At 46.9% G+C, this 14,531-nt stretch overlaps 2 protein-coding genes across 2 annotated transcripts in view; one reads left to right on the top strand and one right to left on the bottom strand.

The window, feature by feature from the left end:
* LOC144484313 (uncharacterized) overlaps positions 1-9,384 on the top strand; it is an 87,763-nt gene extending 78,379 nt beyond the window's left edge. Inside the window, exon 3 of the mRNA XM_078202854.1 lies at positions 8,214-9,384. Within this exon, the coding sequence (XP_078058980.1) occupies positions 8,323-9,384 (1,062 nt within the window). The 5' untranslated portion in view covers positions 8,214-8,322. The remainder of the gene's footprint in view (positions 1-8,213) is intronic.
* LOC144484340 (uncharacterized) lies at positions 97-5,853 on the bottom strand. Its single transcript, XM_078202879.1, has 2 exons — positions 5,774-5,853; positions 97-1,114 (listed from the first exon to the last, which is right to left on the bottom strand). The coding sequence occupies exons 1-2, from the start codon at positions 5,851-5,853 to the stop codon at positions 97-99; spliced, it is 1,098 nt and encodes a 365-aa protein (XP_078059005.1).
* Positions 9,385-14,531: the final 5,147 nt, after the last annotated feature.

Here is a 14,531-nt window from a genome sequence, read left to right as displayed (position 1 = left end):
CACAACACCAGGTTAAAGTCCAAACTTTAACCTGGTGTTGTGAGACTTCTTACTGTGATTAACAGCAGCAATAACAGCACAATCCACCCCCTGCAATCACTTGTGAACTCGCTGATGTGTCTTCAGGATGGATAACCGAGTGAATCCCTTCCCACATTCAGAGCAGGGGAACGGCCTCTCCCCAGTGTGGATTCGCTGGTGTGTCCGCAGGTGGGATAATCGAGTGAACCCCTTTCCACACACAGAGCAGGTGAACGGTCTCTCCCCGGTGTGAATTTGTTGATGTGTTTGCAGATTGGATAACTGCGTGAATGCTTTCCCACACTCGGAGCAGGGGAATGGCCTCTCCTTGGTGTGAACTCGCTGATGTCTCAGCAGGGCGGATGAATGAAAGAATCTCTTCCCACAATCAGAACACGTGAACGGTTTCTCGCCTGTGTGAATTCGCTGGTGTGTCTGCAGGATGGATAACCGAGAGAATTCCTCTCCACATTGACAGCAGGTGAATAGCTTCTCCCTACTGTGAACTCGCTGGTGAGTTTTCAAGATGGAAAACCGAGTAAATCCCTTCCCACAATCGGAGCAGGGGAACGGCCTCTCCCCAGTGTGAATTCGCTGGTGTGTCTGTAGGTGGGCTGACCGAGTGAATCCCTTCCCACATTCAGAGCAGGTGAATGGCCTCTCCCCAGTGTGAACTCGCTGGTGTGTCTGCAGGGTAGATGAATAAATGAATCCCTTCCCACACTCAGAACAGGTGAACGGCCTCTCACTAGCATGAAATTGCTGGTGCATCTGCAGTTTACAGGACCGAGTGAATCCCTTCCCACACTCAGAGCAGGTGAACGGCCTCTCCCCAGTGTGAACTCGCTGGTGTACCAGGAGGTGGGAGGACCACGAGAATCCCTTTCCACAAACAGAACAGGTGAATGGCTTGTTTCCAGTGTGAATTTTCTGGTGTTCTAACAGGTTGGAGGAGCGAGAGAATCCTTTCCCACACACAGAGCAAGTGAAGGGCCTCTCTCCTGTGTGAACTCGCTGGTGTGTGTGCAGATCAGATGAATTAGTAAATCCCTTCCCACACTTAGAGCAGGTGAACGGTCTCTCCCCAGTGTGACTGCGTCGATGAATTTCCAGCTCGGATGGGGATCTGAATCCTTTCCCACAGTCCCCACATTTCCATGGTTTCTCCGTGGTGCGGGCGTCCTTGTGTTTCTCCAGGTTTGTTGATCAGCTGAGGTGTCCACACAGACAGCACAGATATGGTCTTTCTCTCCTGTAATGTTTCTTTAGGTTATCTAACTGGTCAAAGCTCTTTCCTCAGTCAGTGCACTGGAACGCTCTCATTTGCATGTGTGTTTCGTGCTTTTCAAGTCACACTGACGTTTAAAATTTTCTGAAGCAGACAGAACAGAGAAACATTCTCCTTCTCGATTCAAAGACCAACGATATTCAGGTCCTGACGATCGAGCAATTCTGGCCATTCTTCACCTGACATTTGGTTTGAGAATTCTGTCTGCAAATCCTCACCTTCTGATATTCTGTAAAAGGAATTTACAAAAGTTGTCTCTGTCAGTACAGGATTAACATTCAGCACAGACATTTCTAGTTTCTGTGGTCATATAACTGGACTAAAAACATGTGGTATAAATACTGCATTTCTTAATTAGAGAGAGGTGGGAAGGGGGAATGTGAGGGAGAACTTTATCTTGACAGTGAGTGGTCAAAATCTGGAATGTCTCTGAGGATGGTTAAAGAGAAGACAAAGTTTCAAAATGATATTGGGCGGACACTCGAAGGAAAATGACAAACACGGTAAGGGGATAAAGAGGACGGAATGGGACTGAGTGGATTGGAATCCAGAGAGTTGACAGGGACTCAAATTTTAAACCAGATTCCTTCTGATCTGTACTGTCACAGACTGGAAATATGTAACATGGTTACAGTACTAGATTACAAGAATGGAAATAATAAATACATTCTATAACTGAAACATGATGATTATATCTAATGTGTACTATAAAACAACACTGGACATATCTCTATTGTTATCTCCCCATAGAGACCAGTAACCTTATGGGGAGATGGTGGCATTGTGGTTTTGTCACTGGACGAGTAATCCAAAGACCCAGAGTGATGTCAGACAACTCCAAAATGGACAAGGTTTCACTTCCTAAATGATTTTCCAGCAAGCTGCTCATGTGCTGTTGGAGTATTGACACCTACCTAATAATGTCAAAAATTGCGCCGGTTTGTGCTGTCCACAGAAAGCAGGACAAATCCAGCCTGGCCAAGTGCAGCCACATCAGTTTGTTTTGTTATGTATTCAATTCCCCTCACAAAACCGTAACATTGTTTTACCTTTCCTAATTTTTAAAAGTTCCTCTGTGGGATCTGGGCGTTGCTGATTAAGCCGACATTTATTGCTAATTGCCCTCAAGAAAGGAGTGGTGAGCTGCCTTCTTGAACTGCTGCAGTCCATGTGGTGCAGCTACACAGTGCTGTTAGGAAGAGAGTTACAGGATTTTGATCATCAGCAAAGTGATGGAAAGGGTTCTAGACAGTGCAATCAAATGGTACTTACAAAATAATAATTTGCTCCCTGAAGCTCAGTTTGGGTTCCACCAGAGCCACTCAGCTCCGAAACTCACGACAGCCTTGATCTAAACATGGATAAAAGAGGTCAACACGAGGAATCCTATCTAAATTGAGGTTAATGGGAATCAGGGCAAAACCTCTGCACTAGTTCAGTCACACCTCACACAAATAGAGATCAGGTTACAGTCCAACAGGTTCATTTGGAATCACGAGCTTTCATCACTCCGAAAGTTTGTGATTCTAAATAAACCTGTTGGACTTTAACCTGGTGTTGTGAGACTTCTTACTGGGCCCACCCCAGTCCAATGCTGGCATCTCCAGATCACAAGTATAGATGGTTGTGATTGTTGGAGATCAGTCATTTCAGGCCCAAGTCATCACTTTAGGAGTTCCTCAGAGTCCTGTCCTTGGTCCAACCAACTCCAGTGACTTCTTCAATAACTTCCCTCCACCATAAGCTCAGACAAGGGGGGGGGGGGGGGGGAAGGGATGTTCACTGGTGATTATACAAAGTTCAGCACTGTTCATGACTCCCCAGATATTGAAGCAGTCCATGTCCAAAAGCAGCAAGACCTGGATAATGTTCAGGTTTGGGCTAATAAGTGACAAGTAACCTTCACGACACACAAATGTCAGCCAATGCCATCCCCAACAAGAGAGAATCTAACCATCATCTCCATGATATTAAATGGCATTACCATCAATGAATTCCCCCACTATCAACATCCTGGGGATTACCGTTGACCAAAAACTGAACTGGACTAGACATATGAATACTGGACCTACAAGAGCCTGTGTCTACAAGAGACAATACACATCTCTTTAACCTGTCCTAAACCCTCTCTCCACTCACATTGTCTGTACCTTTAAGACTTCATTACCTGAAAAGACTCACATTCCAACCATTATTTTGTAAATTGAGTTTGTGTCTTTGTGCCCTGTTTGTGAACAGAACTCCCACTCACCTGATGAAGGAGCAGCGCTCCGAAAGCGAGTGGCTTTTGCTACCAAATAAACCTGTTGGACTTTAACCTGGTGTTACAAAGAACAAAGAACAATACAGCACAGGAACAGGCCCTTCGGCCCTCCAAGCCCGCGCCGCTCCCCGGTCCAGGATTGAATCCTGAATCCAGGATCCCCGCCCAATTTTCCAGCCTATCTACATACCAATATCCTATCCACCGAGCTGTCCCTCACAGCTACGATGCTTTGTTCATCACAACCTATTAACTCACCCCCACCCCCCCATTCCAGACCATGTGATCTCCAGGGAGAGGCGAAAACCCAGAGTGAAAACCCCAGGGCCAATATGGGGAAAAAAAATCTGGGAAATTCCTCTCCGACCCCCTGAGGCGATCGAAACGAGTCCAGGAGATCACACTGGCCCTGTTCGGAAAATGCTTCCCAACCCTAGTCATTTCCACTTCCACGAACACCATATGAATTCCCTGCCCCCGAGACAGGTTCCCAACTATCCGCAGTCTCGCTCTGTACTGGCACCAGCAAGATGATCATAGAATGAAGCCTTGAAACGAGAAACAAGGAACAATGAGCCCGCGCCGCTCCCTGGTCCAAACTAGACCACTCTTTTGTATCCCTCCATTCCCACTCCCTTCATATAGTTGTCTAGATAAGTCTTAAACGTTCCCAGTGTGTCCGCCTCCACCACCTTGCCCGGCAACACATTCCAGGCCCCCACGACCCACTGTGTAAAATATGTCCTTCTGATATCTGTGTTAAACCTCCCCCCCTTCACCTTGAACCTATGACCCCTCGTGAACGTCACCACCGACCCGGGGAAAAGCTTCCCACCGTTCACCCTATCTATGCCTTTCATAATTTTATACACCTCTATTAAGTCTCCCCTCATCCTCCGTCTTTCCAAGGAGAACAACCCCAGTTTCCCCAATCTCTCCTCATAACCAAGCCCCTCCATACCAGGCAACATCCTGGTAAACCTCCTCTGTACTCTCTCCAAAGCCTCCACGTCCTTCTGGTAGTGTGGCGACCAGAACTGGACGTAGTATTCCAAATGCGGCCGAACCAACGTTCTATACATCTGCAACATCAGACCCCAACTCTTATACTCTATGCCCCGTCCTATAAAGGCAAGCATGCCATATGCCTTCTTCACCACCTTCTCCACCTGTGACGTCACCTTCAAAGATCTGTGGACTTGCACACCCAGGTCCCTCTGCGTCTCTACACCCTTTATGGTTCTTCCATTTATCGTGTAGCTCCTCCCTACATTATTCCCACCAAAATGCATCACTTCGCATTTATCAGGATTGAACTCCATCTGCCATTTCCTTGCCCAAATTTCCAGCCTATCTATATCCTTCTGTAGCCTCTGACAATGTTCCTCACTATCTGCAAGTCCTGCCAGTTTTGTGTCGTCCGCAAACTTACTGATCACCCCAGTTACTCCTTCTTCCAGATCATTTATATAAATCACAGACTTCTTGCGACAAGAGCAGGTCAGAGACTCGGAATCCTCCCCAGAGTCCAGCCACAATGGCCGCGCCTGCGCACTGCAGTACATGGCCCATGATCAAGATGGCGCATGCGCATTGCAGAATGTTGCCCCCTATAAAGATGGCGGCGCTAACCCGAGCCTTCAACCGCAGAACAAAAAAAACGACGGCTCCTGTGTGGCAAATGGAAGGCCGATGGTTTTTCGTTGGCGGTTCTGGGCCTACCCCGTGTGTTTATTTAGCCTCCCACACTACCCGCCGGCTCCAGTGTTTCCCGCTCACCTCGTTTCTGAATCTGACCCGTTGCCAGTTTCCAACCAAACTGACCCCATCCAGAATCGACACTGCGCATGCTCCAGCTCGCTGGGCCCGGGAACAGATTGACGGCAGTTCCGGACCAATCAGAGTGAATGAGGGGCGGGGCTGGAGGACCGAGCGGGAGCGGCTTGTCCTCCAACCAATCAGACTGAATGAGGGGCGGGGCTGGAGGACCGAGCGGGAGCGGCTTGTCCTCCAACCAATCAGACTGAAAGAGGGGCGGAGTCTCGGGCATGCGCAGTGCGGGTAATGGCGACAGCCGGATCCCGGGTCAATAGGAGGTGAAGAGCGGCGCGCGGAGAGCGGTGAATGTGGCGGGTGGAGAGGCTTCGGAAACATGTTGTTCAAATCCCGGGAAAGAACATCCCGGTCCCCCCCGTTTGTACCAAATGGAGCCGCAGCTGGTAGTGTTGGGCCTGGGCCGACTGCCGCCATTCTGTAGGTGGGAATGTGAATCAGTGCGCATGTGTCAGGCCATTCGACCCATCGAGGCTGCTCTGCCATTCAGTGCTTCATCTGATCATTGCCTTCACTCAATGTTCCTCCAGCCCCAACCTCCCCAACCCACCACTCCCTTGTCGGTAAAAATGGTGCATAACACAGCCCTGAATATACCCAATGATGTGGAGATGCTGGCGTTGGACTGGGGTAAACACAGTAAGCGTAACCTGGTGTTAAAACGCTTACTGTGTACACCCAATGAGAAGTTTAACAACACCAATACCAAGAACAGGAAACTTGAGAAACTCGGCATCTCCACCAGCAGCAACCAAGCCTTCCCCGGTACCACAGTAGAAAACAGTACCACTGCAGGGAAGTCCATTGTCAACTTGTCCGACTACACACTTCAACCAGATGAAATCGAAGTTCTCAGCCGAGGGCTTAATTTTTGCCCCACCACCGCTGATGTTGTTAAACTTCTTACTGTGTTTACCCCAGTCCAACGCCGGCATCTCCACATCATGTATACCCAATGAGCCAGCTTCCATTGCTCACTGAAGGAGAGAATTGCACGGGCTACTGGACCTCTGAGCGAAGCGATTTCTCCTCATCTCTGTCTTCAACCCTTACTTTTAAACTGTCTCTGCAGTTCCACATTTCCCTCTGAGGGGAAACATCCTTGCAGCACTTATCCTGTCAAGCACCCACAGAATCTTATATGCTTCAGTTACAACATTTATCTAAAATCTAATGAGTATATATACACCCTACCCAATGTTTCCTCATTTAAAAACAACACTTCATGCCTGGAATCAGCTTAGTGAACCTTGTTTGAATTACTTCCAATGTAAGCGTATCCCATTTTACATAATCCTGCACCCTTTTACAGGGGGTTAAAAGGGGAGCAATCGCAAACCAAGAACAATGTTTATCTCTTATTTTCTAACCACAGTTGACACATGACTCTTGTAATCTCCTTTTACAGGGAGTTGGAAGATTTGAAGTCTGTGATTTCTCTGATTCCAATGCTTCTGATATCTTTCCAGCTGCAGCAGGCGGTTTTCAAATAGTTCCAGAAGTGAGTATTATTGAGCATTCATCTACAATCCAGTGCTTTTAGTGCCATGCTCTGTTATTTGTGCTCTGTTCTATCTCTCAGGCTGGTCTGACTCCTTTCCTTTGGATCTGAATCCATATCCATCCATTGCTCTGTTTCACCTCTGCCCTCTCTGATTACCTCTGTCATTGTTTAACTCTCTATTTTTCTAGTAGTAGATTTATTTTAACCCGTGTTTGGTATTTTACTGTTATTTTCTTGCAACTGTGTCTAAATGAAGCTTTCACCTTTTCCCATCCCTCAGCTATGAGCTTCTGATGTACCATCTTTATCTTCCAATGGTCAAGAATTCTTTTTCCTGCACTGGAGATCATTTCTCTTTTGCTCATTGGCTGATATTAAACATTAAATCTGCACCATAATTCCCTGGAATTGAAGATTTGAAGTTACTATCAGATTAGCCATGATCTTATTAAATGGTGGAGCAGGCTTGAGGGGCTGAATGGCCTACGCTTGATCCTGATTGTATACCCATATTGATTCTGCACACCCTGATATTTTAACTCTGTTCTCTTGCCACAGTTACTAGCTAACAAGTTAAGTATTTTCAGTATTTGCTCTTTTTATTTCAGATTTTCAGCAACCACAGTATTTTGCTATTATTTTGTTGCAGGCGTTTGTCCCAGAACCGAGCCTTGAAGCAGAGATTGACCAATTAAGAATGACTTGTATCGGGGCGGGTGTTGGTTGTGGATGTTGATCTGTGTTTTCCAGTTACACACACTTTTTCACAGTGTTGGTGTGATTGAAATGTGGAACACTCATGGTGCCACAATTAGATCAGTACAGATATCTCACAGGGTTGTGTGATGGAGGAGATTTCAGAGATGGGGTGGTTAAGTCTAGAGGTACAGGGTCGGAAGCTCAGTTTTGGGTAAAGGATGGCAGTAATGTTGTCAAATTAATTTCACTTCAGATAGTTGCTCGGGAGAAGGATAGCGCGGTTAGGGAGTGAAGTTTGTATTGGGGCAATCTCTCTCGTGTGTATGTATATATTATGTGTATATATATATATCACTCTCTATCTCTCTTCACCCATTGTGTCCAGAGTCTTGTGAAGGCACAGAACAGGCAGCAGGTTCCCTTCCCTGAAGGATATTACTGAACCTGTCTGATTTTTGTGACAATCCAGCAGTTTTCATGGCCACTTTTTCCCAGTGCCGGCCCCACAAATTACCAGATTCATTCAGCTCAATTTCACAATCTGCCTTTGTGTTCTTGTGGGTTCTCTCTCACGTCTTTTTTTCTGTTTTAAATCAATTTCACAGGGTTTTAGAAGGGGAGGATTTGCAGTCAGGAAACTGAAATCAAACATCACATCAAAACCTGACGGGGTCACCTAATTTATCATAACCTGAATTTCATCGGATTTTGAACATGGAAGGAAAAAGCACCGTTGACAGTGGAGAGAAACTGTACGTGTGTTCTGTGTGTGGGCGAGGCTTCAGCCAGTCAGCTGGCCTGTCGAGACACAAGCGCAGTCACAACAGGGAGAAGGGGTGGAAATGTGGGGACTGTGGGAAGGAATTCACTCATTCATCTGCCCTGCAGAATCACCAGCGACTTCATAGTGGGGAGAGACCGTTCACCTGCCCCGAGTGTGGGAAGGGATTCACTCGGTCGGCAACCTTGCTGAATCACCGGCGTGTTCACACTGGGGAGAGGCCATTCCCCTGCTCTCAGTGTGGGAAGAGATTCACTCAGTTATCCCACCTGCTGACACACCAACGTGATCACACTGGGGAAAAGCCATTCACCTGTTCCGTGTGTGGGAAGAGTTTCACTCGGTCATCCCACCTACAGACGCACCAGCGAGTTCACTCTGGAGAGAGACCATTTACCTGCTCTGAGTGTGGGAAGGGATTCATTCAATTATCCAACCTCTTGGTTCACCGGCAGGTTCACACTGGGAAGAGACCGTTCACCTGCTCCGAGTGTGGGAAGGGATTCACTCAGTCCGGCAGCCTGCATTTACACAAACTGACTCACACTGGGGAGAAGCCATTCACCTGCTCAGAGTGTGGGAAGGGATTCACTCGGCCATCTGACTTGCTGATACACCAGCGAGTTCACACTGACGAGAGACCTTTTAAATGTCCAGACTGTGGGAAGTGCTATAAAAGTTCCAGCCAATTGATGTCCCATCAACGCGTTCACACGGACGAGAGACCATTCAAGTGCACTGACTGCGGGACTGGGTTCAGGAGATCAACAAATCTGACTGTTCACCAACGAATTCACACCGGGGAGAGACCGTTCACCTGCTCCGAGTGCGGGAAGGGATTCACTGATTTATCCACCCTGCTGAAACACCAGCGCACACACACTGGAGAAAGGCCATTCACCTGCCCTAAATGTGGGAAGGGATTCACTCAGTCAGCCAACCTGCAGAGGCACCAGCGAATTCACACTGGGGAGAGGCCATTCACCTGTTCCTAGTGTGGGAAAGGATTCATCGAGTTATCCAATCTGCTGAGACACCAGCCAGTTCACGAGTAACTACCACGATTTGGTTTTGCTGTTAACCACATCCATGTTCACTGGGATCTGGGTGTTTTTCTTCCTCCTCTTCCCATTGTACTTGGAATCACCACAAAGTTGCTTCACCATCTCCTCCTGTCAGTCACCATCCCTCTCCCAATCCCATTGTATTTCTGTCTCTGTCCATCACATCTTTCCATCTGGTCTTAGACATTCCTCCTCTCCTTCTTCCTGACAGTCCCATGTCCATCACTCCCCTCACCACATTTCCTCCCTCACTCTCCATAACAGATGTCCAGACCATTTCAACCTCTTCTCCACTACATAGAAACATAAAAACTAGAATTCGGCCCTTCGATCCTGCTGCGCCATTCATTATGATCATGGTTGATCATCGAATTCAATATCCTGATCCCTTTAGTCCCAAGAGCTATATCTAATTTCTTCTTGAAATCACACAATGTTTTGGCCTCAACTACTTTCTGTGGTTGTAGATTCTTCCTTTTCAAGTTCAGTGATAATTTTCTATCACCGAATATTCCACTGCACATCTTCCAATTACTCCAGCCAGAGCTAATCTGTTTCTTCATTTCCAAATTTCCATCTCCTCCCATCACTGACCCCAGGTACTTGAAGCTACTCATATTCTTCAAGTCTTCACCCATAATCTTTACCTTCACTCTCATCCCCTTCCCTAATCTCAACTGGACAGTCCAGAAATTGGATCTTTGGTTCATTAGTGTTCTTGAGGGAGGGAAATCTGCCATTCTTACCTGATCTGTATAGACTTGAAACGTTAACTCTGTTTCTCTTCCCACAGATGCTGCCAAACCTGCTGAGTTTTTCCCAAATTTTCTGTTTTATTTCAGATTTCAAGCATCCACAGTAATTTGGGTTTACTTAATACAATCTTCTTATTGCATTGACCTTCCTGATATTTTTCTATCATTTGTCTTAAAAAATACCTTTGTGCTCTGTTTCTGCTGATGTTGATAAACTCGGTCCCAATCATATGTGTTAATATTCTGGATAAAAGTCAAATAAATCAGCTTTGTGTTGGAATAGCCAGTGTTGTTAATAATTTTAATATCTCTAACACAAGTTAGCTCTTTTTAAAACATCCTCGGTATCCCAGTCTCCTCCATTCTTGCCAAAGCAACGAGTGTGAGGAGCTCATGGAATCATAGAATCCCTGCAATGTGGAAGGAGGCCATTCGGCCCATTCAGTCTGCACCAACTCTCCAACAGAGCATATTACCTCGGCCCTATCCCCATGCATCCATCATGGCCAATACGCCCAACCCACATATCTTCAGACATTAAGGGGCAATTTACCATGGCCAAGCCACCTAACCTGCACATCTTTGGACTGTGGGAGGAAAGCAACGCACCCGGAGGAAACCCACACAGACTTAAGGAGAACTTGCAAACTGCCCACCTGGTCTGGAATTGAACCTGGGTCTCTGGCGCTGTGAGGCAGCAATGCTACCACTCTGCCTCTGTGCTGCCCCATTGTCACTAAGATTGAGACAATCTGATCAGCTGCCTCTGCTGCTTTCCTCCCGTCCACTACACCGGAAGTTCAAAATTGTTGTGAAGATCTGCCCAGCCCAGGCCTTAAACTGACATCTGTCTTTAGTTTCTCTCCATCTCCCCTTATCCCTTCAAGAGCTAATCTTGTCCATGAAACCCATCTTCTGTTCTATTCACTCTTTCCCACTAAACTGCCAACCATCCAGAGAGTTCTGGAGGAGGGTAAGTTTATGGAGAATGGAAGATGGGGGATCGGTCAGAAGAGCGTTGGAATAGTCAAATCTGAAAGTAACAAAGGCAAGATGAGAAGTTCAGCAGCAAATGAACTGAGGCAGGATGGATCTAATTGTCTTAGAGGTGGAAACAGTAATATTAGAGACGGTGAGGATATGTCGCCAATAGCTCAACTCAAGGTCAAATAGGAAAGGAAGATTGCAATTGCTCTGGTTCAGACTGTGGTCAGGGAGGAGGATAGTATCACTGATGAGGGTGACACAGTTTGTGGGGTGCACGGTGGTGGAGTTCATGGACCTGAGTATAAACCCTGCACCTGGAAACGAACTTGTGATTCACCTGCCAAGGCACCCAGATTGCTCTGTACCTCAGAGTTCTGTTTGTGATATATATAAATGATTTGGAAGAAGATGTAGCTGGTCTGATTAGTAAGTTTGTGGACGACACAAAGATTGCTGGGGTTGCGGGTAGTGATGAACATTGTCAGAGAATACAGCCGAATATAGATAGGCTGGAAAATTGGGCGGAGAAATGGCAGATGGAATTTAATCCAGATAAATGCAAAGTGATGCATTTTGGTAGATCTAATGCAGGGGGGAGCTATACAATAAATGGCAGAACCATCAGGAGTACAGACACACAGAGGGATCTGGGTGTGCAAGTCCACAGAACCTTAAAGGTGGCAGCACAGGTGGAAAAGGTGGTGAAGAAGGCATATGGCATGCTTGCCTTTATTGGACGGGGCATCGAGGGTAAAAGTTAGCATATGATGTTGCAGTTATATAGAACGTTGGTTAGGCCACATTTGGAATACTGCGTCCAGTTCTGGTCGCCACACTACCAGAAGGACGTGGAGCCTTTGGAGAGAGTGCAGAGAAGGTTTACCAGGATGTTGCCTGGTATGGAGGGTATTCGCTATGAGGTGTGATTCAGTAAACTAGGGTTGTTCTCCCTGGAAAGACTGAGGTTGAGGGGCGACCTAATAGAAGTTTATAAAATTATGAAGGGCACAGATAGGGTGAAAAGTTGGAAGCTTTTTCCCAGGTCAGAAATGACAAACACAAGGGGTCACAAGTTCAAGGTAAGGGGGGCAAGGTTCAATACAGATAAGTATGGGAAAGTTTTTTACACAGAGGGTGGTGGGGGCCTGGAATGCACTACCAAGCAAGGTGGTTGAGGCAGACACGCTAGGATCATTTAAGACTTATCTAGATAACCACAGGAACAGACTGGGAATAGAGGGATACAAACGGATGGTCTAGTTAGGAACACATGATCGGTGCAGGCTTGGAGGGCCGAAGGGCCTGTTCCTGTGCTGTATTGTTCTTTGTTCTGCAATTCATTTAAATAAGCTGCTGCTTTTTCTGTTCTTTCTGTCTGATTGGACAAGTTTACATTTTCCCACGTTATACTGGATCACCAGTCTAATACCTGGGAAGGTGTTGTGTTATTGGGAACGGTTGAGCCTGTACTCATTGGAGTTTAGAAGAATGAGGGGTAATCTTTTTAAGTTTAAATTTTATTTATTAGTGCCACAAGTAGGCTTACGTTAACACTGCAAAGAAGTGACTGTGAAAATCCTCTAGTCGCCACACTCCAGCGCCTGTTCGGGTACACTGAGGGAGAATTTAGTTTGGCCAGTGCACCTAACCAGCACGTCTTTCAGACTGTGGGAGGAAACCGGAGCATCTGGAAGAAACTCACACAGACACGGGGAGAATGTGCAGACTCTGCACAGACAGTGACCTAAGCCGGGAATTGAACCCGGGTCCCTGGCGCTGTGAGGCAGCAGTGTTAACCACTGTTGCACCGTGCTGCCCAAGGTAGCTTGACAGATGAAGAGAGGTTATTTCCCCACATGGGCAGAATGCCAAATATAAAGGGTTTCTCATTTCGAATGGAGAGGAGGAGAAATTTCTTCCCTCAGGGGGTCTTTGGAATTATTTTCCCCGGGGAGCAGTGGAGGCTGCATCAGGCTGAGTTAGACAGATTGTTATCCACAAGAGTTATGGCCGACAGGCGGGAACGTGGAGTTAAGGGCACAATCGGATCAACCATCATCTTATTGAATGGAACAGCAGGCTCAATGGGCCGAATGGTCTATTCCTCCTACTTTCCATGATGTTATGGTCTCTGTGTTGAGGACAGGAAGCATTATGTATTGATCTGTCAATCAACATGAATTAGCATCTTCAGGAGTGTTGGAGGTACAGCAGACTGAGAATGGAGGAAAAATAGACAGAGATTTACAGCTTTGGGGGAATGAGAGGACAGATTGTTCCAGAGAAACTAAAACTGTCTGTTCTGAATTTTTATCCGACACTAATAGTGGTGACTTTTGTGAACTCCTTTTACAGGATATTAGAAGGGGAGAACTTTGAGACAGAAATCTCAAAACAAACATCACGTCAAGATCTGATTCACTCAATTCACTCGGATGTGAAACCATCGGCCATTCTAACATCAGTGTGACTGGAAAAGCACCGAGACACACACACACCTGATTGAGAGTGTTCCAGTGCACTGAGTGTGGAAAGAGCTTTAACCAGTTACACAGCCTGAAAATACATCGCCATTCACAGCGGGGAGAGACTGTACCCGTGTTCTGTGTGAGATTTAACTGATTGTTTAACCTGGAGAGTCACAAGGACACCCGCACCATGGAGAAACCGTGGAAATGTGGGGACTGTGAGAAGGGATTCAGGTCCCCGTCTGAGCTGGAAACTCATCGACGCAGTCACACTGGGGAGAGACCATTCATCTGCTCCAAGTGTGGGAAGGGATTTGCTCAGTCGTCCACACTGCTGACACACCAACAGGTTCACAGTCGAGAGGCCATTCACCTGCTCTCAATGTGGGAAGGGATTCACTAATCCATCCCTTCTGCTGAGACACCAGCGAGTTCACACTGGGGAGAGGCCGTTCATTTGCTCTGACTGTGGGAAGGGATTTAAAGACTCCTCCACCCTGCTGACACACTGGCGAGTTCACACTGGGGAGCGGCCGTTCACCTGCTCAGAGTGTGAGAAGAGATTTACTCACTCATCCACCCTGCTGACACACCAGCGAGTTCACACCGGGGAGAAGCTGTTCACCTGCACCGTGTGTGGGAAGGGATTCACTCAGTTCTCCAGCCTGCAGACACACCAGCGAATTCACTCTGGGGAGAAACCATTCACCTGCTCCGTGTGTGGGAAGGGATTCACTTGGTCATCCCGCCTGCTGAGACACCAGCGAATTCACAAGTGATGACAGGGGTTGGATTCTGCTGTTATTGCTGCTGTTAATCACATCCGGGACTGAACCATGTTCATTCTGACAGTGGGTGAAATGGCTTC

The sequence above is a fragment of the Mustelus asterias genome, unplaced genomic scaffold (assembly GCF_964213995.1).
Source record: "Mustelus asterias unplaced genomic scaffold, sMusAst1.hap1.1 HAP1_SCAFFOLD_100, whole genome shotgun sequence".
In the NCBI taxonomy this organism is placed as follows: Eukaryota; Metazoa; Chordata; class Chondrichthyes; order Carcharhiniformes; family Triakidae; genus Mustelus; species Mustelus asterias.
Note: the sequence above shows the minus strand (reverse complement) of the source record. Positions and strands in the feature narration are given on the sequence as shown.